Source organism: Ictidomys tridecemlineatus, chromosome 10, assembly GCF_052094955.1.
Source record: "Ictidomys tridecemlineatus isolate mIctTri1 chromosome 10, mIctTri1.hap1, whole genome shotgun sequence".
Lineage (NCBI taxonomy): Eukaryota > Metazoa > Chordata > Mammalia > Rodentia > Sciuridae > Ictidomys > Ictidomys tridecemlineatus.
In genome coordinates this window covers 105,623,224-105,642,140 of record NC_135486.1, presented here as the reverse complement: position 1 = coordinate 105,642,140, position 18,917 = coordinate 105,623,224, and the positions used below count along the sequence as shown (strand labels likewise).

Below are 18,917 nucleotides of genomic sequence, written 5' to 3'. Positions count from 1 at the left end.
GTTGCAGAGAGTACTGGAGGTGAGTGAATGGAAGAATGAAGGCTGGACAGAAATCTCAGCAGCAAGAGGGGAGCCTGTGGCAGTGTGGGCCACAGGCCAGTGAAGAAAGCCCACGCTGAGCAGTTCCCAGAACATGAAGATCATGAACAACACTGATCCACTCTTGCCAGAGAGCACCTGCTTGGGAACCTCCCTGGGCTTGCATCTGAGTCTCCTGTCCACTCAGGCCTCATTCCTGGGCTGGCCTCACTCTCCAAAGGCCAACCACCTGAAGGCACAGATAGGGCCTCAAGGACCGGGTCATCTGGCCACAGGAAGGTCCTTGCAAAGTGAATGTCTAGAGCAAAGCTGAGCAGCTTTCAAAAGGTGCCCTTCACCTGCTCTGCATCCCAGGGAACACTCTGGGAGTGGGCCCTGAGCTGTGGGGCCAACTCCATAGACTGCTGGGGAGGAAGAGGAACTCCTTATTCCCATTCTGTCCAATAGGTGGGGAAAACTGATGCCCCACAGAAGAGCAAACAAGTTCCTTCTGTCTCTGGAGCTCCTTCCTCCCCTTTTCTTTCCAGAATCGGCCTTTCGCTACACAGTGGGATGGGGCCTTGCTGGCCCTGCCCTGGTCTGGGCTCCGCCCCCAGCCTGGCTCACCTGTGTGGAGCTGCAGCTCACCAGAGTCCTGACTGGGGCGCGAGGAGCAACGGATGGACGCAGCCGCCACAGAGGGCAGGCACTTGACCCTCAAGCCCAGGAAGAAGGCCTCCACGCAGCTCCGCAGGTGATCCAGCAAGGGGCATCCTGCCAGCTCCTCACTCAGATCTGGGGGCAGAGCAGCTGGTCAGCCCCACTGTGCCCCCAAAGGTCTGTGACTGCAGCATCAGGAGCTGTCACCAATACTGGCCATCCAGGGAAACAAGGCCAGTGCCCAGACAAGAGGCCAGGAACCCTGGCATTGTGGCGCAAAGACTGAGATAGGAGGATTCCAAGTTCAAGGCCAGACTGTCTCAAAATAAAGAATAAAAAGGGCTGGGGATGTAGCTCAGTGGTAAATCATCCCTGGATTCAATCCCCACTACCAAAAAAGAAAACAGGGCTGGGGCTGGGGCTCAGCAGTAGAGTGCTCGCCTTGCACGTGCTAGGCCCTGGGTTCGATCCTCAGCACTACATAAAAATAAATAAATACAATAAAGGAATTGTGTCTAACTACAACTAAAAAATAAAATATTAAAAAAACAACAAAGGACAGGAATCACTGTCACACGTGAAACTCAGGGAGGCAGGGACTTCTACAGTGCTGCTAGAAGCCCATAAGCTGACCAGGAGAGGCCCCCTAGCAGCGGGTGGCAGAAGCAAGCATGTTCCTCAGCTGCAAAAAGTCAGCCTGGTTGAAACAGGAGTGTAGGCTCACGCTGGAAAGCAAGGGCTTGGCAGGGCAGGGGGGGGGACACCACCAGATGGCATGCTAGGAGGACAGATGGACACAACCGAGGGTGGAGGCCATGGGAATGGTTTCGAGGTCTCCAGACCTTGGTCTCAGCCTGGATCTGGTAGAAATTCAGGACCCAGGCCCACCCCAGACCTCCCGCCCATCTTGGCAAGGTGCCATGTGTCCACATGTCGGAAGAGGCTCCCGGAGGTATAAGCAAGGATACATAAAAAGGGTTGGCCCCGCAGGGTCAAGAGCAGTCTCAGATGTGGGATTATGTAGAGCAAGACCCCTGAAGCCTCCAGCATGCTGATCCTGAGCATCTGGGAGGGGGATGGCGTGGACCCCGGGGGCTGGCATGGACCCTGGGGGGGCTGCCAACTAGCCTACTGAGGGCAAGGCCAAAGCCCACCTTCTTCCGACTGGCTGTGCAGAAGGGTGTGACACACCAACACCTCAGACAGAAGCTTGACATTCCTCTCCAAAGCCAAGTGCCACTTATGCCAGGCTGGGGCCACCTGCCTTGGAATGCTGACAGCACAGTGGCCGGCCCACCTCTGATCCTCCCCATTACCTGGCTGGGCTATTCTCTCGCCCCTCAGATCTCCCTGTGTCCCCCAATCTCTTGACAAATGAAGAGCCCTGGAAGACAGCAGCCATGCCGGGGGTCCCTGAGTCCTGCTCCCCATGCCCACCTGAGAGTGGATGGTCCCACGGCTCCAGGCTTTCTGACCAGTGTCAAAGATGGGTGGGGGAAAACAGGGCCTCCCTGCCTCACCCCAATTCCAAACACACCCAATGCCACCAGCCCTAATTCCAGCCCTAATTGGGGCTGTGCCCAAGCTGGTTCCCCGGCTCCAGCCCCCTCCCTGTACCTATTGGTTGCAGGTAAATGTGCTTCCGAGCCAGGCTCTGCTTCCGGTGCTGCAGGGAGGTGTGGAACGTCTGGAAGTCCTCAGGGGCCTCGGGGTGGCTCAGCAGCCAGTCAAAGGCCGAGTGGATGAGCAGTGTGCAGAAGAGGGTCCTCTGGGGGTTGTAGGCCTCGGACAGGAACAGCCTCTCCGCCGGGGTGAAGGCCGAGGCGTAGAGCTGCTGCAGGCCAGCGTCACTGGAGACCAGCGCATCCTTCAGGGCCCGAGGGCCGAAGCTGAACTCCTGGGCCTGTCTACACTGCAGCATGGTAGCCACACCCAGGAACTCCTGTTGCTGCCCATGAACTGCCCAGGGGACAATCACCGTCTCTTCTAGAACCTTCCCTTGAACTGACAGAAGTGGCTGCCAGGGGTTCCCAGCAGAAGGATGCTGGGCCAAGAGCCTGCGTGGCCCAGCCCTGCCAGGAACTGGACCTCCTTAGCAAAGCGAGGGAAGGCATGGGCACCTCCAGGCCTGCGGACACCCTACAGGGGACATAGAGCATGCCGCAGTCACCACTAGGCACACACAGGCCTGCTGTGTCAGGCATAGGGGAGCTCTACAGAGCCCCAGGATGCAGCACTTCCCCCCAACCAGGAACAGAGGGCACTCTTCTCTTTGTCCTTTGGGCAGGCTGGGTCCCCAATCCAGAACTAAGCTAGAAGACTCCTCTCCCCTAAGCCAGGATGCTCCTCCAGGTCTCACACTCTGCTGGAATCCCCGTGAAGCGCAGGGACCCACTCCTTATCATACACCCAAACTGTGCCCTGAGCCCTTGGAAAGAAGGGGGTGCATACCTGTAATCCCAGAAGCTTAGGAGGTTGAGACAGGAGGATCACAGGTTCAAAGTCAGCCTCAGCAACTTAGCAAGGCCCTAAGCAACTCAGCAAGACCCTGTCTCTAAATAAAAAATTAAAAGGGCTGGGGATGTGGCTCAGTGGTTAAGTGCCCCTGGGTTCAATCCCTAGTACAAAAATAATTAATTAAATAAATAAATAAATAAATAAATAAATAAATAAAAGAAGGAAGTGGGGCATAGGAAGAGACCTCACCCTTTGTGCTGAGCCCCTGCAAAGCCAGAGGGGCTCCTCCATGCAAGAAACTGGAAGCCACTCTCTTTGTGATCACAGAGTACACCCCATCCCGTGGGGCCATAACTGCAGCTCTCTTTAACCCAACCCTAAGCTTCCGGGCCAGAACCGTGCATGTCCCCAGGAAGCATATGGAGGAGGAAGGCAGCGCCAGTGGCTCCCCACCCAGAAGTGTCCAGGGCATACACAAGGAGTATGAAACACAAATTAGGTGGTCAGGGGCAGCATGCAAGCTAAATGAGGAGTTTCAGAGAAGCAAGGAACAGATCTGAACTACGGGGACAGCCAGCCAACTGTGACACCTGCTCTGTCCTTTTGAGCCAGGAACAAGGACTGGCACAGCCACGTATTAGTCAGAAACACACCTGAAAAGCTGTCAGTAAGCACTCGACTCTGGCCACCAGCTGCTTTGGGCCTTCCTTGATGTCTCAGTTCAGAGACTGACGCAGCAAAGGCAGGTAAGGGGCAGGCTGGGTGGGGGACCCTTATGGAACAGTAATAAAAGGACGGACAGGGATGAGGGGAACTAGAGGCCAGGGATGAGAAGATATACAAGTCACAGCAGAGAGCCCCAGAGGTACAAGGACTGAAGTTGGGACAGCCCCCGGCCATCCTCAACTCAGGAAGTTCAGACACAAAACCCACTTCTCTGCAGAGCACCAAGAGCAGGGCCTCCAGCCCCACTTGGAAACCAGAAGGGGGATCCTTTTTGTATGAGAACCAAGACTCCACACTCTCTTTAACCCAATTTAAAACATTCATCTGAAAAACACATTTATAGCTACTCAAACACTTAGGTTTGAGCAGAAAGTCTGGGGTACACACTTTATAAACCTTCCTTGGAAGGAAACATACACAGATGTATATAATACATGCACATATAAGTCCATAAATGTGATTTTTTTTTCCAGAGGAAAGCACTATCTTAAAGGAAAGACCCTTCCAGGATTAAATTTCCATCAAGATCCTTCCCACACCAAGCTTTATATAGTTTCTTTCCGTGTATATTTAACAAACTGAAGTTCCAACTGTATAATCTTATATCTTTTGCTTAGTACTTTATGGCATTATCCCAGAGTTTTAAATATTCTATAAAAATGCCATTTTCAATGGCTGCCCCCCAAACATCAGAGTGCCCGTCTTTGCTCACGAGTCTGTTTCCTTCTCCTCCAGATGGATTCCTAGAGGGGTTTCCATGTGCCGGGGTTTAAAGCATCTTGCTTTGTATTGTCAAGTCGCTTCCCAGAAGGGGTACGCTAGTTGACATTCCCACCAGCCCTCAAAGTTCTGAGTAGAGAGCAACAAATAAAATAACTGCCCAGGGCACAAACCCCTCTGGGTTCCTGGCAAGGCTTTGTTGCATTAGTGCCCAGGGTTGTGGGTACTGGGTTCAGGAGGGTGAAAAGGTGGAGCCAAGCTGAGCCACAGCACTCACAAGAATCAGGTGCAATCAGAACACACAGATCCCGTGCCCAAACACCCCTACCCTGTGCCCACTGACAGACTCCAGGACAGTTCTAGCTCCTGTGCCTATTCAGGACACGTAGGCAATACTGGTGTTTTGCAAAACAATGAACAATTCACTCCTGGGTGTAGGAAAAAAAATCCACCAGGTGAATGAATGAGGGAGAAGATCAAACCCATGGCAATGAGAAGAGCCTAATGGGCAAGTTTCCCAGGGGACAGGGGTGTGCAAGGAACAACAGCAAGGAATTGAATTTCCACTGGCTCCCTCCCTTTGGAAGACCCAAGACACTCAGAAGCAGCCAAGAGACTCATGAGTTTCCAAAGGAGACCACGCTGATCCTAGCACAGGAGCACATGTGAATTTATCAGTTCATCAATTCATTCTTCCAACAGTTGTACTAGACAGGGGTCTCCAGGGCAACAGAAGTAATAGGAGGGAAGCATTTTATAGGTGTGTTTATAAAATGTGTTATTTGTTTATTTATTGTTGTGGCACTGGAGATGGAATCCACGGGTGCTCTACCATGAGCTCCACCCCAGCCCTTTTTTTATTTGAGTCAGGGATCTTGTTAAGTTGCTTAGGGCCCCAATAAGTTGCTGAAGCTGGCCTTGAACTTTCGAACCTCCAGCCTCAGCCTTCCAAGTCACTACCATGACAGTTGCCACCAGGCCCAGCTAAGATATATTAGGAGGAATTGGCTCTGTGATTAAGGAGGCTATGAAGGCCCATGAGCTGTCTCTAGCAGATTGGGACCAGGGGAAGGAAGCAGTGAATTTCTGTCCACAGGTCCCAGTTCAAGGGCAGGAGAAGGGGAGAAATCCCAGCTCAGGCAGAAAAGAGAGTGGATCCCTCCTGTCTCTGCCCTTTGCTGTATTCCCACCCTCAAGGGACTGAAAGGTGCCCAGTACATTGGAGAGAACAGTCTGCTTTACAGAGCCCAAGATCCTACTGCTGATGTCACCGGAAACACTCCACAGACACACCCACAGTATCTCACCTGCCTAGGTGAGACAGCCCAGTCACAGCCCAGTCAAGTGGACACAGAATATTAACTGCTGCAGTTTCCAAGTGCCCCAGGCCCTTTGTTAGAACAAAAGAGACAGGGTGGTCTCAAGGGGCTTGGAGAGGCAGGACAGGTGGCAAAAGCATTGAAGGTAAATATTGTTGCAAGTCAGTTAGAAGATAGCAAATGAAACTGGAAGGAGAAAAGGCAGAATTGGGGGGGGGGTCAGGAGTGCGGGACCCTGTGGCCATTTCCAAGAGGGCTTGAAAGTGGCTTCGTCAGAAGGGAAGAAGTGGGGAGTGAGTCTGCTACTTCCCAGAGGGGCATGGAGGGTGTCCCAAGCCGAGAGAGCAGCTGGGAAGCCCACCCTCTGCCAACAGGCAGATGTGTTCTGGGGACAGGAGGAGGCTGGCCATCTGGCTGCAGTGCACAAAGGGAAGAACAGGGGACAAAGTCAGGAAGGGATGGCCACATTGTGCGGGAACTCTGACCTCGGTCGGAGGAAGTGTAAAGGCTGTGGGCTTTGAGAAGGGGCTCTAGGAGTCTGCCTTGTCCCCAGGCTGAGCCAGATGTCAGGGAGTATGGAGACAGCACCCCAGCAAGCCTCAGTAGGCAGTCAGTGGGCTATGAGCAGGGACCCCAGGAGACTGAGCAGAAAACCCTGGAAGCCAAATGCCCTCAACCCCAGCTGGGGTTCTGGCATGAACTTGGTCATCTGACCTTTAACCCCACCATGCCTCAGTTTCCCCCCAGACATGGTATCTCCTGCCTTCCCTGCCCAGATTTTGGTTGGACCCAACAGAAGGGAGGAGGTGTCCAGCTCTGTGAGCAGCAAGATGTACCCAGCACCTGACTCCTTCGGCATCTCACCAGCCTATTTTGGTTTCTGGATGCCGGTCACAGGACCTGCCTACAAGTGCCCCACTTGCCCTAGTCCTTCCTAACGCTCACAAACACCTACACCCCCACTCTGGAGCCAGAAGCAGTGCCACTCACTACCTCTGAATTATTCCCTTAGTGGTTCCACATTGGGCATGAAAGTGTGACCCCCTCTGTCCCCCCCCATGTCACTCTCTCTGAGACCCTGTACCCAGATCTCAAGAAGCCTGTGTGGCCTTATTCATCTTCCCCACCCTCAGCTGCTACCAAAGGCCTTGTGCCCTGCCAGGTCATTTCTGCACAAGACAAGTCCTCGCACAGAGCCCGAAGCTGGAGGTGAAGATTACCCCTGGAGCCAGAGGTGCCTGTGGGGAGGGAGCTCTCCATCTCTCTCTGCTACCTGCCAATCCACCATCTTGGCCACAGTGATGGCTCCGAAAGAGAAACCTCCAAAACTAGGCCCTAGCCATGGCCTGGGCCCTCTCCTGCTAATTATCATCAGGACAGTAGCCGCCATGTACCAAGGTCAGCCACTACCTGCTGCGCCACCTGCATCACTCAATCCTCAGGACCTCACAGAGCTGCAGGTGCCACTGTATTTCAGATGGGGAAACTGATGCTCAGAGACATGAATGACTTAGCTGCCACCACACACCTGGTTTCAGTGTCATGCCTCACAGTGGAACCCCAACTCCTAGCATGCTTCAGGGGCTCTAGACAGAGACCCTCTAAAGGCAAGAAGAGGGTGGGACTTGTCCCTTCTGCAAAGCAATGACTTTTTTGCCCAGCTGCTTGCTATTGGTATCGCAGCCAAATAGCCAGATTCCCTTCGTCTGGGGCACCTCCCTCTCTCTCCTGCCTGTTTTGCCCCAAGACTAGGGAAGGGCATGTCCTTGTCCAGGCTTTTCCTCCTCAGGGAGAGTCTGCCACTGAGCCAGGGTAGCCTGATTGGCCAGGTAATCAAGGTCAGGTGGCTCAAACTGCGAAGCCCTGGGCACTTGTTCTGCCCCATCTGACTAGACAGATGCCCAGCCTTCGGGCAAGAAATCATGCTCTGATTCTTGTTATTCTGAATACACTTTGCAGAGCACCCAGCAGCTGCAACACGCTATTCATCAGCCAAAACCTTCAAGGCGCTTTGCGCAGACCCATGCAGAATGAGATATACAGGGCTGGGGCTTTGTATTGCCAGGTTTCCATGTGCTGCGAGGGAAACCCAGGGCGTAGACCTCAGGAGCAGACCCCCACTTCGTGCGTCTCTCCCCTCACCTGTGAGCCCCGAATTCAAATTCCACCCAGGTAGTTTCTGGGGCAGGGAAGGGGCCACTTGGCTAAGCTTCAGACTCCACCCTGACCCCTTGCCTAGGGGCACGTGGGTAAAGTTTGTGACTCTGTGCGCCCTCCCCCATGCTTTTCTGATTGAGATGCTGCCCTCTTTTCCCGGAGGTGTTCCATCCAATCCCTTCTCCATCAACTGCCCGGTGGCCTTTGAAGCCCCTTCTGCCACACACAGGTCAGTAAGCGGGCACCCAACCCCACCCGCGCAAGATGCAAGATTCTCCGCGCGCCTCCGGGGGCCATCCCACACCGCCCGGCTCCGCGAGGCCAGAAAACGCCTTCTTTGGGAGCCTTGCCCTGGCCTCTCCCACTGCCTGTGTGGAGAAAAGTCAACAGCACTGTCACCCCAGCCTGGGACATCGCTAGCGGAAAGTAAATGCAGTGCCCCTTCCCTCGCTGGGCTTTCTCTCTGGGACCCGAGCTGTCCCGCCCAGGCACCAAGCGCGACACTGCACCAAACCCTCCCTGGGTGCGCCAGGTCCTCGGGCTCCCCATCCCTGCCCAAGTGCGCCCCTGACGCCCACACCACCGGACACACCGCGGGTGGAGACGACGCTGCGGTGCAGTCTGGGGGTGCCCGGCGCCGCCCTGCCCACCCCGCGCGGGGTGCGCTTTCGGTCCCGGAGTCCTGTCCGCGCGCCCCTACCTCGCAGCCCCGCGCTCTCTGAAGCTGCCGGAGGACAGCGTGGGTACTTGGAATGGGCCAACAAGACCGAAGAAGTCCCGGCGTGACGTCAGCACGCGGGGCAGGGACCGAGGTGGGACCGGGTCCAAAGTGTGCTGGCGCCGCCGAACCCGAGGGAGGAGACAAGGGCCAGTCAGGGCGGAGCCACACCCCTCCCTGCGCTCCCTCGCCATCCCGCGCTGGGAAAGCTGCGAGGCCGACCTAGTTCTCCCCGAAATACCTGGAGCGGGACCTGAGATCTTAGAAAGCCAAGCAGCGAGGGGGGGAAGCTTCGTGGATTCACCTCCAGGCGACAGCGCCAAGCCAGCACTCCCCAGGTGGGACAGGTGAGGTCCTGAATGTGGAGGTGTGACCTGACATAGGACCTACAACTTAGTCCCTCATCACTGCCCCTGGCACTTCCCCTCATTTATCTGTCCTGGGCGTCACATGTAATAATGATTCGCTGAAGCGCTTTCTCCACGCCACACCCAACATGCCCAGTGCTGAGAACGCCTTATCTCATGTTGGTGGGCTCCTGACAAGCCTGACAGCCACCCTTTTGGATTGGTGAGAAAAGGGTAGACAGGAAAAGCGCAGAGTACAGCCCCTCATCAGCCCCCTGGGCTCTTGTTCACCTTCTGGAACCTTCTTTCCCAAGGCTGAACTCTCTGGCTTCAGAAGGCCACCCCTGGGCTGAATCACCACTGGGTTGAATGCAGCCCCTGGGGTTTATGCTCATCACCCACCACCCCTCCCACTGCATCAGAAGCACAGGCCGCAACTTGGTAGGTCCATGACCCCCAAGCATGGGTACTTGGAATGGGCCAACAAGTACCCATGCCTGGGAGACGGTGGGCGTTCACTGACTGTGGTGAAAGGAGAAGACGTGAACCCTTTGGATCGATTTATGGACCTGCTGTAGTGCTTCCATTGACCTCCAGTCATGGTCATTTATTCCAGGACTGGAAGAGGCATGAGGCTCAGTGGGGCCCCTGGATGCCTCTGGGACCCCAAGACTGGGGAATCAGAAGCACCCATTTAGTCCGCCTCCCTAGGAAGGAGGAGTATGGGGCAGCTCTGGTCTGCTTGGGGGCCACATGGATCCTTAGTCCTGCCCCACCCTCAGCTCCTCTAAGGCCAGCTGTTCAGGATGCCCCAGGGAGCCCCCTGCAGGGACTTGGGCAGCATTCTGGCAACAATTCACCATCCCCTCACAGGGCCCACCACACCAAACCTCGGTATGGTTGTGCAGATCTTCTTCCTGGGGTCTGGAGTCCTGGGAGGCGCCCTGCTTGAAGACAGGGCTCCTGTGTGAGCTCAGATTGATAAATAGTAAGGGGAGGCTGTTGGTATTCAACTAATGTGCTGCTTCCCCGAAGAGGGCTGGTCTCAGAGACAGACAGCTGAGGGGACACAACACATCCGAGGCCACCAGTGCAGAGCCTGAGGCCCTCTGCAGTTCCCTCCCCGCCAGAAGGGAAGGCCGGAGGGTCTTGTGAACACCTGGCTCCGCAGGGGGGCCTTGCTCCCCTTCCTGGCCTTCCTCTAAAGGGCCACCCTTCTAGTGTGGCTCCGGGCAACCCCCAGGGTGGGGTGTGGAGGAGCCTTTGGACTTAGCCATTCAAGGGCTCTGGGCTCCTAGAGCTAAGCTAGTCCACAGACAAGGACTGGTCAGGGGATCTCACATGGACCTCCGAGCCTCCAGAGAGTCTGGCCTCCCCACCCTCACCCAGGCCCAGTGTCCCAGTCCTTTCCTCTGCTTTTGGTTGCAGATGCCACAGCTGAGCCCAATTCACTAGGCAAAGGAGACAGTCCTGGAGGCAGGAGCTGTGGCTCTGCTCCCTGCTCCCCAAGGCCATGGTCCTCAACCCTGCCATGGCTCATCCACAGGACAGAGGATCTGAGCCATCTCTGTGCCCATCGCAGCCACCCTGGCTGACAAGCAGGTGGGCCAGAGGCCCCCAGAGGCACTCCCTAGGAAGGAAAGTTAGAATGCCAGCACTGGGAGGGGACGGAGCCCCTAGGGGACACTGTTAGACAATAAGCCTATGCTGTTCTGCTCTCAATTTCCTCGAATCTGATCGAGCATCTGTTGGGGCTGTTAACTCAGGGAGCAATCAGCCCCATCTCTATGCTAAGTCCCAGGTTAAGAACAGGTAAGGGCACCACACTGTGCCAAGGTCACCTGGATGGTCCAGCCCACCCGCTTGGTCCCCTCTGGGAGCTTTCCCAATATGTACCCTGTGCTTTGGGAGGTGGGAGTCCCTTCTCTGATGACCTAACATACTGGCCACTGCCAGCTCACAGAAGGACTTTGTCTCTTCCCGGTGGTATCTAGAGTCAGGCAGGTTGGGGGTGCTGGCCAGACAGTGAGCTGGATTCTCAAGGTCACAGGAAAGCCACCTTCCCTCGGCCTCAAACTCCAGTGTCCATGTGTCACAACGAGTCAGCAGCCTCTTGTTAGTGCCATAGTCAGCGTCATCAGAATGGGCATTCCTGCCAGGTGCAGTGGCGCACACCTGTAACCCCAGCAGCTCGGGAGGCTCAGGCAGGAGGATCACAAGTTCAAAACCAGCCTCAGCAAAAGTGAGGCCCTAAGCAACTCAGTGAGACTCTATCTCTAAGTAAAATACAAAATAGGGCTGGGGATGGGGCTCAGTGGTCAAGTGCCCCTGAGTTCAATCCCCAGTACCCCCCCCCAAAAAAAAGACTGTGCATTCCAATGCCTCCTACAGCCAGCTATAAGCTTGGCCCTGGCCCCTGTCAGGCAGCCCAGAGGTGGAAGGGACTCAATTTGCAGGGGTAAAGCCTGTGTTTAGTGGCATCATGGCTCTAGCTGGTGTCCAAAAGCCTTTTCCCCAAGCCACTCCTTTGCTCTCTGGATCATCACCAGCCTCCTGGGGCCCTTGCAAGCAGCCCGCCCACCCTCTGCATCATTCTGCAAAAACTCCCCCATGCATGGCTGAAGGATGTGTCACCACCGTCCTCCACACTGTAAAGGAATTTTCCTTAAGCCTCGAGAAATGATGATACAACAGTAAATATCCATGGCAGACAGTTCGGGAATTCCTAAAGAATAAAACTTGTCAGGCTACCTCCCGACAATTTTTTTCCCCTCCACACTGAAATACATTTTTAAAGGGATTCCCACCACATAGTCCACTCTAGCCTCCCTGTCAATAGCCACCAGTCAGCAGCATATGCCAAATATTGCCTCAGGGATATTATATATAGAGTCGTCTGCTTTAGGACATTTTGATTTATCCCAATTCCAGTTTGTTATGATAACTGATAAGCAACCCTGTTTCTATAGGTCATTATGCAGGTATCAGCTGTCCTCCGCCTTGGCATAAATTCCTGCAGGTAGATCCGGGCTCAAAAGGCGACCCTCTGATGTGCCATTTCTCGTGTGTTTCTTATTGGGAATAAAAAACTCAGAACCTGAGAAAGGTCCATGTTGGACTCTAAATCTGGTTTTTAGGAATCCCTGCCCCCACCTGCCACAGTGGGGACAGGCTGCAGCCACTGGAGAGTCACTGGGTGTCAGGCCTTCAGCAGCCTGGCTGGAGCTTGAACTTGAACCTCTAGGTGAGCAAGGCCCTAACTGGGTGCCCTGGTAGACTAGAGGCCCCCACAGTGGCTGGCACCCAGGCCGACGCCCCCTCAGACAACCCAGTCTATGCATAGCACACACGGGCCTCCCAGAAGCTGGGTTCCAGACCCCTCCGGTGGAAGCCAGAGTCTGCTCCCTTGACATGGGAACCCCTGTCCTTCCAACCAGATGGGCCAAGGCTGCCACCTTACCTTCACCCTCATCGACACCCTGTGACGGGGGTAAATCTGGGCTACCAGAGCTTAGTAGCCTAGAGAAGCTGCTACACCTTCCTACACCTGTTTCCCCAGAGTGGGTTGAACAGTGGCCCCAAAAAGATGTGCCCACCCATATAAGATCAGAGTGGGATCTTATTTGGAATAGTGTCTCTGCAGATATAAAGGAAGCACCTCAAGAGGAGATAACTCTGGATCAGGCCTCAGACCATTGAGAGTGTCCTCATAAGAGATAGAAAATAAGCTGAGCATGGTGGTGCCTTCCTGTAATACCATACTTAGGAGGCCGAGGAGGGAGGATTCCAAGTTTGAGGCCAGCCTGAGCAACTTAGGGAGATCCTGTCTCAAAATAAAATAAATAAAAGGTCTAGGAACATAGCTCAGTGGTAAAGTAGCCCTGGGTTCAATCCCTAGTAAAAAAAAAAAAAAAGGAGAGGGATAGAAACCACAGTGTCTCGAGGCAGGAGGCCATGGAAGCAGAGATGGAGTGATGTTTGGGACAGGATGTTTAACTTCTCCAGGTCACAGGCCAAGGAATGCCTGGAGACTCCAGAAACCGGAAGAGGCAGGAAGGACCTTCCCCTGGAGCCTTCCCAAGAGGAGGCTGGAATGTTTTCTCTGATAAGCAGATGCTGAGCCATAGTGGGGTGGGGGATGGGGAGAATGGAGGAGCTTTGGTTTGTGTGGAGGGAAGCCCCGGAGGGGAGGGTGGGGTGGGGATGTGGGATGGGAAGGATAGCAGGGTGAGACAGACATTGTTACCCTCCACGCATGTACCATTACACTACCAGAGTGACTGCACCACGGACCACCAGAGGAATGAGAAGTCGTGCTCCATTTGTGTACAATATGTCAAAATGCATTCTATCATAAAATAAATTAATTAAATTAAACTCTTATTATTTAATTTATTTATTTAAATTAGGTATATATGACAGCAGAATGCGTTTTGATTCATCGTGCACAATTGCAGTACAACTTTTCATTTCTCTGGTTGTACATGACGTAGCATTGCACCATGTGTGCAGTCACACCCGTAGCTAGGATAATGATGTCCATCTCATTCCACCACCTTTCCTGCCCCCATGTCCCCTTCCTATCCCTCCCTCCCCCTTTGCCCAATCAAAGTTCCTCTATTTTTCCCATCACTCCCCACCCCGTTATGGATCAGCATCTACTTATCAGAGAGAACATTCTACGTTTGGTTTTTTGGGATTGGCTTACTTTGCTTAGCATGATATTCTCCAACTCCATCCATTTACCTGCAAATGCCAAAATTTTAATCTCTTTTAATGCTGAATAATATTCCATTGTGTATCTATACCACAGTTTCTTTATCCGTTCATCTACTGAAGGGCATCTAGGTTGCTTCCACAGTTTAGCTATTGTGAATTGAGCTGCTATAAACATTCATGTGGCTGCATTACTATAGTTTGCTGATTTTAAGTCCTTTGGGTATAGACTGAGGAGTGGGATAGCTGGGTCAAATGTGGTTCCCTTCCAAGTTTTCTTAGGAATCTCCATACTGCTTTCCAGAGTGGTTGCACCAATCTGCAGTCCCACCAGCAGTGTAGGAGTGTACCTTCTTCCCCACATCCTCACCCACATTTATTGTTGTCTATATTCTTTTTTTTTTCAAATTTTTTTTTTAGTTGTAGGTGGACACAATGCCTGTATTTTTATTTATTTATTTTTATGTGGTGCCAAGGATTGAACCCAGTTTCTCACCTGCACTAGGTGAGCGCTCTACCACTGAGCCACAACTCCAGCCCCGTTGTCTGTATTCTTGATCACTGCCATTCTGACTGGTGTGAGAAGAAATCTTAGATTGATTTTGATTTGCATTTCTCTAATTGCTATAGATGTTGAACATATAATTAATTTAATTAAATTTTTTTAAAAAAGAAAGAGAGTGTGGCTCTACCCCCATCAGACTTATGGCCTCCAGAAGTGAAAATAAACTCTTGTTGTAAGTCAACCTGTATAACAGCCACAGGAAACTCATCCCATTTGAAAACCAGGAAAATGCTTCAGATTGTTAGAAGGATTAGGAAAAAAAAAAAAAAGACTATTAATGTTCTGGCACATAGTAGGTCTTTAAAGCAGGGCAACCATTCATTCAGCAATACTTTGTGCTGAGCTTTGGGACAGGATGATGTTTAACGTCTCTGTGCACCTCGGCCCTGGCTTCCCTATAGCCCCAGCTACAGGGCCAGCAGGCAAGGGTGGGACAGCAGGGGATGATGGGCACTGAGGACCGCTTCTTGCCCATGTGCCATGTAGATGGGCCTGAGAGATGAGCCAGGGCCAATGGGCAGAGAGGGCTTCAGGCCAGAGAGAGGGGCCCCAGAGTGTGCTGAGCCTCTGGGCAGGTGGGAGCCGCTGGGTGATGTGGTACAGGATGAGGCACCACCCCGGGTGGGAGCCGCTGAGAGCAAGGAGGCAGGGATCAGAACAAAGGGGTTAGGGAGGGCCCAGCCTTATACTGAGGCCATCTGGGAGCAGTGAGGGATGGAGGGGGAGGCGGGGGAGGGCAGGTGATATTTAGATGGGAGGTGGTGGGGACTGAGTCCTGGCCAGACAGGGGATGCAGGGTGGGGCAGGGCCACGGTGCTGTTCTGTAAGACTCAGGGCCACAAATAGGGCAGGGGCACAGGGTCAAGGTCTCCTCCAATCCAGGGGCTCCCATATGCCTCAGTTTCCCCAGGCCTCCCTGTCTCTCCAGATCAAGAAGCTGACCTGGAATGCAAACATTCCATCTGCTTCATACTCCCAAAGCAGCCATTTTTCCAGGGACTATTTACTGAGGGCCCACCCAGTGTCAGCTCCAGCTGGGTGCCAGGGACCCCAACCTGCTGGAGCTCCAGCCCCCACCCCATCCTACAGTAGATGAAGACCCTTCTCAGGCCTGAGGGGGAACAGAAGCCCCTGGGCACAAGGAGCATCATGCTGCAGTGATGGGGGGCACAGGGCTCCCAGACAGGCCCAGCTGGCCCTGGCCTGGGGCCCAGTCGTCTGCTCCCAGCCTGAAGCTACCCTTTGAGCTGATGGATTAGCATTCGCTCCAGGTCCCCCAGCTCTGAAAGCCCTTGTTTCCCAGAGAACAGCCAGGGTGACTGGGGTGGCTGGAGCTTCAGGGACCTCAATGCAGAGCCACCCCTCAACATGCACACACTGAAGGCCCTTAGCTGCTCTGCATGTGGAGGGGGAGCTACTTGGCCCCTCCTGGCTGCACCTGTGGTCCTTTCTCTATCACCCAGGCCCCAGAGTAGGCCAAGGTCAGGGGATGAGGATGGGCCCAGGCATCCAGGAGCCCCACCTTCCTAGTTTTCCTGGGTCTGTTTCTCCTGCCTGCACCTTGCGGGTCCCCCAGCACCGTCACCATCTCCCTCCCCCCTCCCTGAACCTCACTCTTGGTTTTGTATAGTCAGGGCAGGGACCGTGCCCACCTGTTGCTTCTCAAGCAGAAACAGAAGAGTGGCCCAGGAGGGATCCGCTGAAACAGCAGGGTACCCGTGCCCTCCCAACACCTGGGACATCTGTCCCTGTTGGGGTTCACTTTGTCTCTGGGCTGCCTGGAGGTGGTCCTGCAGCCCCTACCTGGGGTCCCCCAAACAACAACATTGTCAGGCAGGGTGGCGCTGACCATCCCCGGGGTTCTCAGCTCTGAGCTGCATCCTGTGCAGCTGCCACGGTGGAGAGTCCTAGCTGCTTCTCTGGAACCTGCTTCCTCAGCCATTGCAGGACAGATGGGGTCAGCCAGGGGAGGCCGGGAGCATGGCAGCCTGCCCCCTCCGAGGCTCCTGCCTGTCACTCACCTTTGATGGTCATGCGGGTTCCAAAGCCCAGTGTGTGGTCATTTGGCCAGGGTGCCCCGCTGAGGTCACACTCTGGAGACCTGGGTGTCCCTCCCTCTGGGGAGACCCACAGGACTTCCTTCACCCTATGGGTGGGCAGGAGAGACCCAGGGAGGCACAGAGTGCAGGGGCAGTGAGCACGGGGTGTGGACCCCGAGTGTAGTGGGACAGGGCCCTAGCCCTGCATGCCCAGCCCTGCCTGAGAGGTCCTTGCTTTGTGGCAGCACCAGGCCTCTGACCCGTTAGTCCAGCAGCTTTGTCTGCACGGAATACCCGGTGGCAGCACCAGGTGGCCCTGCTCTGGGGTGGCTGCTGGAGGAGGGATCCTCAGGCCGAGAGGCCAGGACATCCCAAGTCGGCCCCGTGGTAGCCCACCCCTCAGCGTGGGGAGGGTGGGCACAGGAAGCCCTCTCCACACTGCAGGTTTGCTCTGGGGTCCCCAGGGCCTGGCCTCCTGCTGCTCCAGGGGCCATCACCCCGCCTGGCTGAATGGGGGGGGGGGCTTAGGCAATGCCCAGGACCTGGAGAGGTCCCCTAGGCCCCAGGAAGCTGCACTGTCCCAGCCCCTACCCCGCCCCTGTGCCCACAGTCACCAAGGAGCACCATCCTCCAAAGTCCCTCATGATGACCCCAACCCCAGCCTGCTGCAGCCTCCACACCCTCCCAAGCCCCGTCACCCAACAGTAAGCCTGTCAAAGACTCCCCTGGTCCCAAAAAAGGTCACCTTCTCCCGGGAGCCCCTGGGGCCCTGGCCACCTCCCCTACCCCATCCCACCTTCCCCAGCTCTGTCCTCCCAGCCACGCACCCCCTCCCCCTGTGCCGTCCCTCTGGAAGGAGTGCCTGTCCCTGTACCCCCTCCTTAGCTGGGCTTCCTAAGACAGGGAGAGGCCCAACCTCGTCAGGGCCACACGTGCTCTGGCCACCGCCCCTCGTGACCATCCTCTGCCCATCTCTCCTTAGTCCTCTCCAGCCTCTGGGCCCCAGCCTGGGCTGTGCCTGATGCCCAGAGCACTGTCCTCCTGCCATGCCTGGACATTTCCCCCTCCATAGCAGGTTTCAGGCCCAATAGCCGCCTTCTCCCGGAAGCCCTCCCGTCACTCACGTCCATCGACACCTGTAATCACCTGGTCAGCAGCTGTCTTCGGCCTGGAACTTCAGGTGGGGGACAGGGGCAGCGGCCACTTCCATCTCGTTTTGCCAGGACCTGGGTCAATGCCCAGCGCACAGTGAACACTCAACCGAGGGGGGCCACAGGGCCGTACATTGTAGCGTAGCCCTGACTCTGCACACACCCAGTGCCCCAGGCAGCCGTGGGAACACGTGCACAGACACAGCTCATTCAGTTCACACACACAGGAGCGCGCACACGTACGAGCATATGCAAACACACGCAGCAGGCACACTTGGACTGGTTCCAACACACCACCAGTGCCCAGATGCCCACCCTTGCTTGCCCGTCCCCGCTCACCACACACGTGCCACACACGGCCAGGCGTGCTTGCTCATGCTGCCCGAGATGTCACTCCAACGGGCGCCTAGAGCTCGGTAGCTCAAGCTGCTGTTGGCCGCCTCTGCCTGCCAGCGTTTGCCAAGCAGTTTCCATGGCGACACATCCTGGGCTGACAGCAACTGATGAGTGCAGGGAAGAGGGTCTCCATGGAGGGGGTGAGATGGGAGGTCTCTGCGTCCTCCACTCCTGGCTCACATGGGAAGTATCCCACAAGTGGAGACACCCTCCACCCCAAGCCAGGCCTGCACCCAAGAAGGAGGCTTGGGTACTGTCTCTCTGGGCTGCCTGATGTAGGTCATTTAGTCATTCAATAAACCTCCTGGGATGGCTACCCTGAGCTAGCACCTGTGCTGCAATACTGCCTGGGACATGGGCTTAAGTTCTGAGACTGAACCACTGTCCCACCCCCATCTACTGGAAGCCCCATATTGGGGAGGTCAGTCAGCGGCCCTTAAGCACCAAGACCCCAGTACCCACCTCCTCAGTGGCTGGAGCCACAGAGAGAGACTGCTAAGCCCCCCTTTATGGTAGACCAATGGCTAAGTGTGCCCCATTCTCCACCCCTCCCCAAGTCACCGTGCCTCCTGCCATGGGACTTTGCCCCAGTTACTATCAGAGGTGCCTGTCTTGTGACTTGACCAGTAGAAAGTGATAGAAGTGACCTACCAGTCCCGCCCACCAGAAGGGCAAGATGGGAGGTCTCTGCATCCTCCATTCCTGGCTCACATGGGAAGTATCCCATGTCCCTTAGACCTCAAGGGACACCCATGCCTCTGCTTGCTGAATTAGACTCCTGCTATAGCAAACCCTCTGTTAGAAGATAGGGAGCACGTGAGGACTTGGTCATCCCAGCAGAGACTATCCAGCTAACTCCAGCCAACCCACCAGTCTCCCTCAGAGGCACACTTAAGCCCTGCCAAGATTAACCACACCCCATCCACAG

General features: G+C 55.0%; 1 protein-coding gene across 4 annotated transcripts in view; it reads right to left on the bottom strand.

The window, feature by feature from the left end:
• Positions 1 to 18,049, bottom strand: part of Amz1 (archaelysin family metallopeptidase 1) — a 35,187-nt gene extending 17,138 nt beyond the window's left edge. Inside the window, exons 1-4 of one of the 4 annotated variants that reach the window (XR_013426780.1) lie at positions 17,933 to 18,049; positions 17,589 to 17,668; positions 2,296 to 2,817; positions 646 to 813 (exon numbers count right to left, since the gene is read on the bottom strand). Coding sequence is in view for 3 of the 4 variants with exons in the window: in XM_040277152.2 (XP_040133086.2) it covers positions 646 to 813; positions 2,296 to 2,599 (472 nt within the window). In the remaining variant the exon portion in view is untranslated. Of the gene's footprint in view, positions 1 to 645; positions 814 to 2,295; positions 2,818 to 8,757; positions 13,302 to 17,588; positions 17,669 to 17,932 lie in introns of those variants that run through there. The other 3 variants (XM_040277152.2, XM_078023602.1, XM_021720571.3) reach the window with 3 other exon arrangements.
• Between the last annotated feature and the right edge of the window lie 868 nt (positions 18,050 to 18,917).